Genomic DNA, 13,962 nt, shown 5'->3' on the forward strand with positions numbered 1-13,962 from the left:
CCCATATCTCCACTGGCATGTTTTCAGATAATATCAAGTGAGGTTAAATTTGCACTTTACGTGGCCTGAAAAATAATGTCTGCAGGCTGGCAACATTTTCAGTCCTGTTAGAAAGTGTTCTTCCATGCATGAAAAGGGAACAAGAACTATGTTCAGAGATTTTTCTACATTTCTAGTCTTTTACTGAATAAGAAGCTGATCTTTTTCACCATATTTCACCATCATTAAAACAATTATTTAGGGTCCTGGTTGATGATAATTTTCTTAAAACTAAAAGCAATAAGCACTAACTACAGCTGAGGATGATGGGAATAAGTTGCAATGTTATTACTTTGGCAGATATTTGGTCATAAACCAAAGTATTGGACAAATAAAAACTAGTATAACTGCCTGGTGGTTGTATGCCTCCTAAAACCTAAAACAAGTCAAGTTTCCGTTTACATCCATGTCTGTTCAAAATGTCATCACTTCATAATTTTATCCTATTAGACATTTGTGTAAAATTGTCATAATTAGCATATGAATTGTTGACTTAAGGCCAAAAACGTGTTTTGTGAGGTCACAGTTACCTTGACCTTTGACCACCAAATTCTAATCAGTTCATCCTTGAATCCAAGGGGCTGTTTGTGCCAAATTTAAAGAAATTACCTCAAGACAATCTTGAGATATCACGTTCACAAGAATGGGATGGATGGATGTACGGACAACCTGAAAACATAACGCCTCCGGCCATGGATGCGTGGAGGCATAACAAAATCCCCTGACGGCGCAAGATGAAATGAGTACAAAACCAACTCAACCAACCCACACAAAACAACCTGAGGGGGACATGAATGTGTGTACTAAATTGAATGGTAATCCATCCAATAGTTGTTGAGATATTTCAGTCTATTTGTGTGGCTAAAAATATACAAAAAGTACTGATAATGTCAAAATGCCAGGGCAAAAGTTTTCACAATTCTTCACTTGAAGAAGACTTAGATATTCCATGTTTTTGTGAGCTGCCAGCGTGATATCGGTGCGAGTATTACCGTTCCTCCAGCGGTTCAGCTCAGCCTCCAGTCTTTGAACAGTCTCCTTCAATGACCTGTTCTTCTCCTTTTCCTTTTCGTACTTCTTCTTCCACTGCTCTGCTGTGAGCTCCAGGTTCACCGATACAGTATTTCTGATGGTCTTGGCTCTAATTGGAGGGATGCATGGAGACACATAGAAAGAGCAGAAGAAGAAAGGAAGGGAAGGGAACAGCATGAGGGGAGGAAGGTGAGAGGAAAATATATAGAAAAGAGAGGAAAAAAAGAAAGTGTGAGAGAACAGAGGAACTGTCAACAAGGGTATTTCAGCCCTGGCTGCTCAATGAAAATGGGCTTGCATCTCATTAATTGGTATGCAAATTGGGTTTCTGCCAACTGTGTTTGATGGTGCATGTAGGGAGAGGGCGGTATACGGAGGCAAGAATTCAAAACGTAAAAACCCTTCAGACCTCTTGAAACATATTCCCATCAACACATAGCAATCATACAGTTCATAAGAGGATACAAGTACAGTATGTGACTATAAATTATTGAGCAATTATGACGCAAATGAGTGGCGTCACAGAGAGCTGAAACATTCATGATGCCGCAGCCACAGCACTCAGCTCCGGCTGTGAAATTCACATCGGTTAATTTCACACACCAGTAAGAAAACACTGTTGTCCTCATTCATTTATTCACTGATATTAGCGCGACAAACAGCCCTACATAAAGTTGTCTCATCACATCAGAATTTAGTTAACGCTTTATTTGGATAGTGAAATGCTGATAATCAAACATCGGGAGACAAAGCTGCTGATGTTGAACAAAGTGGTAATGGTTAATTTATGCACTGCATCTATGCACAATGTACCCAGATCCACAGCCCGACCATAGACCTGCACATTGCACACAAACCTGCACATTTGTGGACCTTTTTCCGAGACAATATAGTCACTTGATACGTTGATAACACTAAAATATCCAAATACAGTGTGTCAAATATTTATCTTATATCATGTCATAGTATTTATTCAGCCGTATTGATTTTAAGAGAGAGATTAATCATGGTGTTTAACAGCTACCGTGGCTGACAGAGGGAGATAAGAGACCGAATCTTCTGTTCAGTAAAATTCAAATGTCTGCTGTGGATTCTGTCACTCCCGTTGCTCGGTCATGCATTATTTATTTCAACCAACAACACTCTTGTGTCAGTCACTATTCAAGAAGGAATTTATTGGTAGAGAGGGAAAAGGCTAGAGATGGATAAGGACGCTTTCTATCTGTGAGTTTCTTTGAGCTGACCATGAGCAATAAGAATGGAGAGCTGGCAATCAAACCAAATCTCTGCTTTTACGAGTGCAGCTTACCCTTAAGACTACAAAAAAAGCTCTTTAAGCATTCCCGGCACGATCAGAAACCACACACAAACCCTGCCTCCAAAGCAAGGCGCGGGTCGTCAAAAGCAAAGTTGGAGGCAGTAATATGTGAACGGCATATCTGAGCTGAACACATTTCAGCAGAAAAACATCCCCCCAACAGCTGAAGCTCAGTGAGACAGACATGCACAATGCAGCAGCCCATGGCTACTTAACATGGAAGCATGTTACCGTTGGCCAAACATCAAGGTGGATTTGGTCTCTGCGTCATTGTAGCTGGAGGGAGAGCAACAGATGAACATGGTGGTGCGGCAGTTCCCTCCCAGCGAGTCCTGTAAGATGCGAGTCATTTTGCTGTCACGGTACGGCACATGAGATTTCTACAAAGACATAAAGAGAGGAAGGAAGAAAGGCGTAAAAAAGAAAAGACAGATAGAAAAGGATTAGAAGACCGTGAAAGACTTTCTGAATGGCTGAGCCACAAAACTAAAAATAAGTGTTGTGAGCATCACTTCATAACAAAGAGAGAAGAGGTTTCTCTCCATCTGCCGCATCATTCACAGTATTACCTTTTTAACCTATGGAACACATTCAAAAAGACTGTGTCCTTGAATGAATGCCGGTAGCTTTATGAAAGATTTGTGAGGCATTTACAGTCTGCAAGCCTCTCCATTAGGCTTATGAGGTGTTTCCTAAGCCTTCCGAGTTATATAACAAGAGATGGTGAATATTTTAATTACGATGATGGAGTTTGGAAGGACTAGAGTGGACATAGGGCATCGAGTGGGGGGAATTTGTTGGTTGAACTTGGTGAAACAAGTTACCAAATGTAGCAGCGTTACGGATTATGGAAGAGGGGGGACAGACTACTAGCTAACATGTCACTGCAGCTTTCATCCAATCCTGCTGCAAGACAAGAATGTCAATATGGGAGGATTATGCTAAACCCCTCTCTCTAAGAGCAGTATCGATCTTCTCATAGGCAGCAGATAAGCATATTTCCGAAAATGTCGAACTATTCCTTTAAGGTAGGGGTATGGGCGTAACTCCTAGGGATACTGAGCTGATTCAATGTGCCTGTGAGTTACGGTGAAGACATTTAGATTGTTCTAATCTAATTTATTGCAGCCTAGACTCTATTATGGAAAACATATTGTTTTGGCAGCAAGTTAGGTATATATCAAAAACAAACAATTATTAAGACAAGCCTTAGGCAGCTACGGTGCTCTACAGGCCTGATAGATAACAAAGACAGCAGAGATTGTACCGTTGCCTCGGCCAAGGCTGAGATGACGTTCCCCAGGGCCGACAGAGATCTGTTGATGTTCTTGGCCTCATCCAGCACTGCTCCCTCTGCACCTGTCTTACTGACCTGACACAGATACACACACGTAGGAGGAATAGTTTATAATGTGCATTATTAGCATAAAAATCAGTGGGGAAACCGTGTTTGTTTACCTGTAATGCTTTATTTTACAGGCCCTATAAACACATTGATCTGTAACTGTAAATTCATAAGAAGGTTCCTGGAAATAACTATGCAATCTGGTACTGATTATAGAGAAAATGCAAAGTGTTCAGTTGGTAAATCTCCAAATAATCAATTATAATTAATTGCAAGCTTAACCAAGAGAGTCTTTTAATCAGTGCACAGCAGTTAGTTGAGCATGCAAAAATGTGAAAATTGTGTACAGTCAAGCATACAATTACTTTATCTGGTGAAGTAAAATCATCTGGAAATCCACAACCACATATAAACTCAACACAACCTAGTGAACTCAAATAACCGTCTCAATTTTTTCTCAATTTTCCCGATAATGAGTACCAAAACAACATATTTCTTTTTGGGAAATAGAAGGAAGGAAGGAAATGACAAAAACAGAAGGTGTTTGAGGAGCCAGACATACTTCAATAGGAAAGTCACACCGTATTGTGTCACAATCGTCATGGGATACAATTATTTACAGCGAGATAATGAGGAGCTTAATTATAGAGAAGAGCAAGTTGTCCTATCAAAGTCGTCTGTGGAGCGTGCAACAGCGTGCTGTTCAGTCAATACTATCTTGTCTCCGTCTCAGAAGTTGTTGGAGCAAAACCGTTTCCTCCTTCACCCCCAGGGATGACCATCACTACTTACAGATGCAGCATCAGCACTTATTAGCTCCAAACCACTGCCGTCAGCATCTATCCAGACTGTATGGCCTCCTACTACTCTAAGCACACACTATTCTATAGTTTGCATCAATACTATCAACACCAGTTTACACCCAGCAGCAAAGGGTCATTTTCAACCCCGTCTCTGGATGTATTTTCTGTCTGCTTTTTAGACTATGACCTATGTCCTGGAGATAAATTGTTTTTTAGAGGTGCAATGATTCAAGCTGACTCAGAGATTTCACCTAAAAGACCTTGAAACAAGGGGACAATTAGTTGTTTGTGGTTTCCCTCAATTTGACCTCTGTCACGGCTGAAACCCCTTTAAGAGCTTATCTGAATGGATAAAAATAGAGTTTGTTATTTCACAGAAAAAGGATTTTTTGTCTCCATCAGTGGAACCGACTGGATTCCTCAAAATGAGCAAACACTTACTCTGATATTGCATCAGCAACAGACTAAATCAAGCCTTCTAAGACAGATTCTTTATAATGAAAACTCAGTGCAGTGCCGTGAAGTGAGTGCTTTAATTAAAATGCTTTAAGGGATAAGTTCAGAGCTTCAATCTATTGTTTATCTGATTCTTTGATGTCTGAAAACACCTTTTGTGAGAAAAGACGTCTGGTCCCAGTGTTAAAAAAACCTGCTGACAGTGAATTTTGAGAATTTATAGCAGTGCGATGCCCTACTGTACTTTGAATACATTTAGAGAAAATTCCCCATAGGTCCTACCTTCTCACTCCCAGCTAGGTCGACCAGGTACAGCTTCCCACACAGCTTCAGCTCTGTCTCCACGTTCTCTTGTTTGATGTTTATCAAGAAGATGCTGTGACTGCGGGAACTGTGCTCATTCATGTCTAAAGAATAAAGTGAGGAGACGAGAGAAGAGACTCCATTTCAGACTCCTTGTATAAAACGTCATTCAATTCATGATTTCCCCCAGACAGACTTGTTAAGCAGATGTTCCCTTTGCACCTCATCATGCATTTCTCACCTTTGCACATTGAAATTCTGTGAAAATGAAACGTCTGACAGAGTGAGTGTCGGAACATAACGAAGATCAACAGTGTGACTCACTGGTGACAGCAACGTGACGGTTGGCCTTCCCTTCATCTATCACATCCATCACTTCCTCGGGACTCGTGACGAAACGCTCTGTGCAGCCCTTGGTGACAGAAAGACAGGTGCTGTGAAGAACTTAAATAACCATCTATACATACAAGACATGCACCAACAAACACATACGGACTCCTGTTTTTAATTGCACATAGAAACGCACACATGCTTATGTTTGCCCAAATACAGACACATACAAAGATGACAAAAGTTTGACATTTGCTTTGAGGATACTGATTTGAAGTAAACTTTCAAGCAAAAGTTTGACATTTTGAGAAATACCCTTATTTGCTTTCTGGTGTAGAGTTATGTTAGCTAGCTAGCTATGTGAGAAGCCTTTTGCTCGCTCTACATAGACATGAACGAGCATCGCTCAAAACAGTGAGGCGACACACGTCAGCTAAAACCACAATATCACTCTATATTTCAGCTGCATGGCAGTAATGTTAGCTGACCAGACGAAGGTCTCTCCATGAATCACTGCCGATCCTAGTGTTGGCTTTTCCTGCTTCAGCCTCCCGACTGCGGCCGGAGCGAAAAGGGGACACACCAGAGTTTTGGTCGAAGACGATAACGTTTCTCGCTGCGGAGCCCCGTCACTTCACAAGATATGGAAAACCTCTGTTGGTCTGGAGGAGCTGCAGCAGTTATTTCTGCAGAAACGTCCACTGAACATTCACTAGATATTCTCAGAGCTACTAACTCTTCTGCAGTGTGTAGTGTGAGTGGAGTGCACGTAAGAGTGGAGCGAAATAGTGAGAACGAGCGCAGTGTGTGAGTGAAGGCAAGCAGGCAGGCAGAGGAGCAGAGTAGCCTACAGCAGAGTCTCCGGCCCTGGAGACCAAAGCTCCGGTCTCCCCCGCGTCCTCCGACCGCGGCCAACACTGTTTTACAAGACGGTCTTCACTAGATATAACTTTGTGGTTATGATGCTTCAGTGTAGTTTGTGTTGGAGTCGGAGTCTGAACAGCGTAGCCACACACGAGCACGCATGGGACACCGACCCGCAATGATTTATACGTGTAAGAAGTTACAAACAGTCCCTTTAACCAGAAACAGCAGCTATATCCCTCTCGTCAAATAGACCAAACTCCATTGATAAAAACATTAATTTTACCTTGACGTAAAACATCGTCGAACTCGGACCCTGGTCGGAGCTGGCTGATGCTACGCTATGATTGGCCAGTCTGCGTTCGAGGGGCGGGACTTCGCGAAGGGTCAATTACCTTTACAAGTGCTGATAGGTGGATTTTGACAGAGCCAGGATAGCTGTTTCCCTCTGTTTGCAGTATTAGTGCTAAAATAATCTAATTGGTTATATTTGAAAGACAGATATGAGTGGTGTCAATCATCTCATCGCTCGGCAACAGAAAATTAATAAGCATGCTTCCCAAAATGTCAAGCTATTCTTTTAACAGACACTCATGACAGAAACTAGGCTATAGGCCATCTTTTATCATAATAACAGGGGAGAAATCAAACTGAATCATGTCAAATTGCTGTTGACTCACCTTCACATAAGGAACTCTGTGTTTGTCTTCATGCACCGACAGGTTGGTTTTTGTCACTAGGATGTGAGGGAAAGAGGTCATTGTGTTACCCGGAGCATTATCTGTTTACTTGTGTGTGTTTGCAAATGAGCATCTGAATGTGAATGTGTTTTACTCTAGGCACAACTATAATCCGACCTGACTATGTTCCCTTTGTGACTCAGACTCTGCTAATGCGGTGTGAAAACACGTGGTTGTCTAGCTACCAGTGTTTTAAATGGAACCAACTGAACTATTTTTGCCAAAGTCACTGAGAGGTTAAGCAGATGCCTGTCAACGAACAAAATACTATTTATTTTTCTTTTCCAAAGCCATTTATTGGCCCAAATTCCTGCATTAGTCATTTCACATTTGAAAGTCCTATTTGTCGATGATGATTAAATTTCTGGATTGTGGAGGCTGTTTTGTTCCCTTGGACATTGTGTGCTTGTGAGTCTCTGTGTTTGTGTGTTTTATCACCCTACAGCCACTCTTTTCTTTGCAAATACCTCCACAGGGTGTTGTTCTCCGCACTGCCTCTATTCATCTCGCTTGTTGTCGACTCTTTTTTTGTTCATAGCTTTAACTCCCTGCATACAAATAGGGGCTTTCACCACCGTCTCCGGCTCGATTAAAGATGTAATCACAAAGACGCTATGCCTACCGCTTCCTGTCCAGACCTCTCCATCTTTTTACAACAGCTATATATCAGTGATAAGACTATGAACTGCAAAGTTGTGGTGCTTCTGTGTGTGTAAAGCGCGAAACATAACACTTTATTGTCTGAAGGAGAAAAGTATAAAGGAACGGCTGGACAAATGATAATAAATATTGTGCTTTCCATAATAAAAACCTTACGATGCTATGTAAACTCAGTATGGTTAAAGTACTAAACCTGCTTGGTGAGTACAAAGAGCTCTGAGCTCATGCCTTACTTTTGATTGATATGCAAAGTTAGCTCAATGCTTATTTTTAGGACAATAATACCTTAGCTGCAAATAAAAGCATTGATATTTTTTTGTTTGTTTTCACAAAAAACATGCAGACAAGGTTTAAGTATTTTTATCAGCCCTGGGTTATGTCTGCAGTCTTTTCCCCAGGCTGCATACAGCCCCAACACCCTACATTAATAAGGCAGACTGCATCCTTTCTCAGCTCCTCTTTTCTCTCATAAAGATTTTGGCAGCAAGACAGTAAGAGGAAAACATGATTTTGAAAAGTGAAATGTCCCCCCATCTCCAGAGGAAATCACACCCCTGATGACAACATTACAGTTTATCCTTATGCACCTTTAAAACTATAAGGGTTTGAATTTCCAACAGTGTAATAAAAGGAAACTATACGGTATTATGTAGGGCTGACTCGAATGCTTCGAAGCTTCTAAACCATTGCCATGGTAATTGACCTCAAAATTAGTATTCAAATGCTTTGTTTTTTTGTTTTTATATATATATATATATATTTATATACTGTATAAGCATGTGATAATAAAGTATAAATCCCAAAATAGCCCATGAAATAAGGAATAATCCAACAATATTCATTATTCATATTCAACATTAATTATTAGTTATTCTCAGATGGATATCGCTGTTTGTTATGTGTAGAAGTGCATCTGTGTAGAGCAGTGCGGCAGAGGCACTGTCTCTTGCACTGAAACAGGGGAGATGGAGACAGACAGATGAACATGTCGGTCTGCTGCGAAGCTTCGAATACCTAGAATACCTTCGAATATTTGTCACCGAAGCTTCAAACCCCCAAAAATGGTATTAAGGACAGCCCTAGTATTATCATACGTTCACTGTTTCAAAGCCACGTGTTCAGTGCATTAACCCACCATCCAGCAGGTCCCGGATTTTATCCATGTAGATCTCAAAGTAGGAGACCTGCAGCGAAACAAAAAAAGTGTCAGGTAATCCTTTGAAATAAAGTCGAGGGACAGAAAAGGGTGATGCAGCGAGAGGGATCATCATTGTGCAAATATGCTAAATGATGTTGCAGTAATCTCTGTTCCTGTGGGTCTGGCAAGGTATTATCCTCTATTAGAAGACTGTTGTGTAAAAGGGACAAAAAGCACCACAAATGTATTATGGATTATCATGGTTCATATTATCATGATTTATTGATGCTTGGCTGCTTCCACTCAGCCCATCCATGTGAGGATTACATCAGAGGCCCAAGCTGAATTCCCACCGCATGTATCACAGAGTAAGATTGAGCACGTGCATCCCTGTGTGACGAACTGCACACATGAACAGACACGCGTGGAAACTAACACCAACCTTTATGTGAAATTCGAGGTTCTCATCCATCGCAAATATATGTTCAAAAATGTCCTCCGCGATCCGGGGGATGATTCCCATTCCCTGGGGATCATGCAGGTTCCCCTGTGAGAAGAGAGAGACGAGATAAGAACATGAGGGTGAAGAGCGGGATAAATGCAGACCCTGGGAGGAATTAAGTGAAGAGAATGGTAAATGAAAGGAGAAGCAGGGAGGCCTTTGACTTGAAAGGGAACAGGGTTGTTTCCCATAGAGAGTTGTAAAGGAGGTTAGTTCCCACAGAAGGCTGGGAGGGAGAGATAGTGAGCGATGACAGTGATGGAGGGAGATGTACTGTCAGAGGAGAGCAGAGGAGGATATAGACTATAAAAAAAGATGTGTGTGTGCCACAGCAAGAAGTCTACCTTTTGAATTATTTAGTGCTACTGTACCTCCATGGTGTGCGTTTTTCCAGAGGACGTCTGCCCATAGGCAAAGATAGTCCCATTGTATCCCCCGAGTACATCTATAATAAGAAAATAATACACAAAAGGCATTTTAAAGAAAGAAGAAAAACAATGTAAAACGGCAGTGAGAGTGCCAAACATCCGACAGAATTACAGATTTCAGCCAGCCAGGTGTCTCAACAATAAGACAGGAAGGCAGACAATCACCTAGACAAAGACAAATGTCTTTGACCTTTGCTCCAAAGACAGATCAGACTGCACCACATGAAGCCTGAGTGCACTGAGAGGTTCATGGTATTTAAGCTTGGCTAGATGCTAAACGACCTCTGCGGCTGCACTCAATAAACAACAACATACAAGACCTGTCAGAGTCAGCAGGAGGCACTCAGTCAAGTACCAATATATATATATATATATATATATTGCTTGGTACTTGACTGAGTGTATATATATATATATATATACTGTATATATATAGTATATATATATATTTATATACATATTGAGACAATGTCCCACATTGGCAGTAGCTCAGTCCGTAGGGACTTGGCTTGGGTCACCAGTTCAAGTCTCCCCGCATGGACCAAGTACTGAGTGTGAACTGGTAGCTGGAGAGATGCCAGTTTGCCTCTTGGGCACTGCCGAGGTGCCCTTGAGGAAGGCCTCGGGGATCAATGAGGTGCCACCTTCTTCTTCTTCTTCTTCTTCTTCTTCTTCTTCTTCTTCTTCTTCTTCTTCTTCTTCCTCTTCCTCTTCCTTTTCCTCTTCCATTGGCTCTGGTTTTCAGAGTCAAACCACTGTAGGACAAACACTATTCTAAAAATCTGGCTTTTATCCAATGGCTGTGAAGAAAGCAGGAAAGCTGTCATCACGGGGCTGTTTGCTGCCAATCACACTGAACACATGTGGGTCAAGTGTAGGTTTACCTGTCACCGTCTTTGCCACGCTATGCCCAACGGGGAAAATTGCGAGTCACTGCAAACTCACAAACTAGACAGATTTAGGCGGAATATGATGGAAACTACCACAAAGAAAAAGAAATGCAACTACAACAAAGACTACTTATAAGTGAGTGAAACCGGTGGAAGGCGAATCTCAGAGAGTTTTTTGCGAAAAATTCCAGTTATTTTTCAATTTCACATGAGGGGAAATATGAAGCGACACAGTTCATGTGAGTCTCACAAGAAACGTTTGGTTCAAAAAGAGATGTGCCGATCTATGGATGCATTCTGGCAAAGCATAGAGATTTTACAAGATAAGGGGCAGAATAGAAATGTTTATTTTTTCACAAAGGCAAGACTCTTTGTCCCACATTTGATTTGTCGGGATCTGGTCACCCTACATCTGATAGGAGCCACAGTGAAAACAACACGTCCTCACCAGTTGAAGTTATAAAGCAGCACACTGCTGTGTTACATATTGCTCACACAGTCTAATAAAGCCCGATGGTAAAGGTCAAATGTGTATAAAGAAAAACACCCTGAGAGGCCGGTTGCCACAGGTTAGCTGACCACGGACTAATCACAGAGGCTCTCAGCTGAAACGATGAGGCGCCCTTCCTCCTCCTCTCCTCCTCCTCCTCTCCTCCTGTGTTGCCTTTACTCTCGCAGCTCTCAGCTCAGCAACACGTCTGCCTCCGCGCTGGTCATAACGAGACCGAAACAGAGCGTGACACATAATAGAACAAAGAATGAAGAATCTGTCTGGAAGTAAAGACAGCTGGAGACCAAATCAAAGAAACCACCCAAACACAGAAGAGAAGAGACAGAGAGGAAAGAGTGTGAGAGAAAGAGTAAAAAAAAGAGGCAGTTAAACAGAGAGAAGCCGACAGCCAGAAACACTAAAACTGAGAGAAAGAGTAAACATGGTAGTGTGTCTACAAACCAGTTTTCTCTGGCCCTGCTCTGTTACCGTTTCCCCCTGACACATTTCAAATCTCCCTTTCCATCTCATTCCTTCACCTTGCAATATCCCTAACCTCGAATTTTCCCAACCCTGTGCTGCGATTCATCTCGCCTTTTTATTTCCTCGGCCTACTTGGTAATCTCACACTCTGGAAGTAATCTCTCCCACCGAATCAATTTCTTTTTCATGCTCCATCTAGAGTTGCTCAATGGAGTTCCACACTCGCTTTGAAGGTGGAACAGAAACGAGACTTTAACAGAGGGGGAGAAAATGAGGCAGACGGAGGGAAGGAGGGGCGACTCTCGTCTGGTTTCGTTTGATCTAGGGACTTCTGGATACATCGGTCCCCCGCTGTGCCGTGATTAGCATGCATCTCGATAATGTGTGCATGTCTATGCTCATACCTGTAAGTCGTGTGACCGCATCATGTCATAGAAATTGGTTTTCTCGCTGCTTGTAGGAAGCTGCATGCAGTCAGTAAATGGAGTGACAAAGGGAAAGCCAAGGATACGGTGACTCAAGGGGTGTTGGCCGAGAGAGAAAGTGTGAGAGAGCAAACCTTTTATAGTACGTGACTCACCTTTGACGATCTGCTTGGCGCAGGTGTTGTAGACCTGTATCTGGGTGGTGTTAGTGGGGAACACCTGGTCAAACACGTAGGACTTCCCCTGTGAAGACCAACACAAACACAGTTTAGAAGGTGTTTTAGATTATTGTCAACACCTCATCCTCCCCTCTGACTCCTAAATCCACCCTGGGAAGTTTGTATAGCAGAGGTGTGTGAGAGAGAGGAGACTTCACATATCATGTTTATCACTAAAACATTATGTAACGCCATATTACCACTATAAAAAAATAGTGCCACATCAATATTTCCTTTACGGACATGCTTTACAGACGCTGTGTCCATCTGTGTGTGTATTAGGCCTGAACGGCAGCGCATATATCACATCAAGAGGGCCCATCTGTCTCTTTTGAGTATGCGTCGTGTGTTTGCGTCTCATTTTTATTTGTGTGCGTATTTTGTGCTATCGAGAGGCCGTGTGTGTTTTGAACGAGCGCGGCGCAGCGTGAAGCCTTTGGGACAAAAGGGCCGTGCGACCCCGAGCGAGACAGAAAGAGATCACATCTGAGGTGAAGCCATTAGAGGCGGCGTTCAAGGACTTGACGAGTAAAGTGATGCAGCGGGGAGGAGAAATGGAGTGGAGGAGTACAGCAGAGGAATGGAAATGCAGAGAGAGGGCAGAAGAAAGTAGATGACCTGAAACCAGTGAGGGGGGCATGTGAGAAGAGAGACGGCACGAGAGAAAAACACACAAAGAGAATCTGAAAATGTACTGAATCATTGTGTTGAGTTAATCCGGCTGTCAGACAGCAGAGCAGCCTGTTAACAAGTCAGCCAACCAGCTGACTATCCACCATTAAACAACAAGTCACACAGCTAACCAAAGATATGCTAATTCAACACAAACACATTTGGTTTGCCAACTAATTAACCAGCGAGCATCATTCCACTGTGAAGCCAGTTCAGCCACATATTCAGTCCACTACTCCGTCCAACACATTCAGTCACACATCCGCCAAGTTAATGGCTGAGAGCAGTCTAGTCTCCTGAATAAAACAAGCCTGGCTGCAAATAGGCTGTGTGTGTGTGTGTGTGTGTGTGTGTCAACATGTATATACTGTATGTGTATAAAATTCACAGTAGCAGTGTGTGCAATATGTACAGACAGCCTGCACCACCCACAAACCCTGCAGACATCCACTGTGAGACAAACGCACACAAATGCTGTAGAGGAGGCTATCTAACCTTGACATTTTTCTCTTTGTGTTGCATTGGTTGCAAGACTAACATTCATTTGAGCATTGATGGTTCATACTGAACTGTATGTAGGTATGCTGACTTTGATGGCATTATATTTCCAACAATTATTCTGAGGTTGTAGCTCAGTTTTAAAGCTAGAGTGAAGATACTGGCATCATATGAAACTAGAAAACATAAGGAATTGGTACTGATCGGTACCAACCATGTCATATTAGCTTGTCGTGAAGGAGGCTAAATAACGCTCCAAACTTACGCTAAATTTTGGCGAGGAAAAACGGTCATGGCTATTTTCAAAGGGGTCCCTTGACATCTGACC

General features: G+C 42.3%; 1 protein-coding gene across 1 annotated transcript in view; it reads right to left on the reverse strand.

The window, feature by feature from the left end:
- Positions 1 to 13,962, reverse strand: part of kif5ab (kinesin family member 5A, b) — a 70,874-nt gene that overhangs the window by 35,336 nt on the left and 21,576 nt on the right. Inside the window, exons 2-11 of the mRNA XM_037779372.1 lie at positions 12,402 to 12,489; positions 9,902 to 9,975; positions 9,471 to 9,575; positions 9,026 to 9,074; positions 7,171 to 7,226; positions 5,621 to 5,708; positions 5,276 to 5,400; positions 3,657 to 3,761; positions 2,621 to 2,769; positions 1,032 to 1,180 (exon numbers count right to left, since the gene is read on the reverse strand). Of these exons, the coding sequence (XP_037635300.1) occupies positions 1,032 to 1,180; positions 2,621 to 2,769; positions 3,657 to 3,761; positions 5,276 to 5,400; positions 5,621 to 5,708; positions 7,171 to 7,226; positions 9,026 to 9,074; positions 9,471 to 9,575; positions 9,902 to 9,975; positions 12,402 to 12,489 (988 nt within the window). The remainder of the gene's footprint in view (positions 1 to 1,031; positions 1,181 to 2,620; positions 2,770 to 3,656; positions 3,762 to 5,275; positions 5,401 to 5,620; positions 5,709 to 7,170; positions 7,227 to 9,025; positions 9,075 to 9,470; positions 9,576 to 9,901; positions 9,976 to 12,401; positions 12,490 to 13,962) is intronic.

The sequence above is a fragment of the Sebastes umbrosus genome, chromosome 1, assembly GCF_015220745.1.
Source record: "Sebastes umbrosus isolate fSebUmb1 chromosome 1, fSebUmb1.pri, whole genome shotgun sequence".
In the NCBI taxonomy this organism is placed as follows: domain Eukaryota; kingdom Metazoa; phylum Chordata; class Actinopteri; order Perciformes; family Sebastidae; genus Sebastes; species Sebastes umbrosus.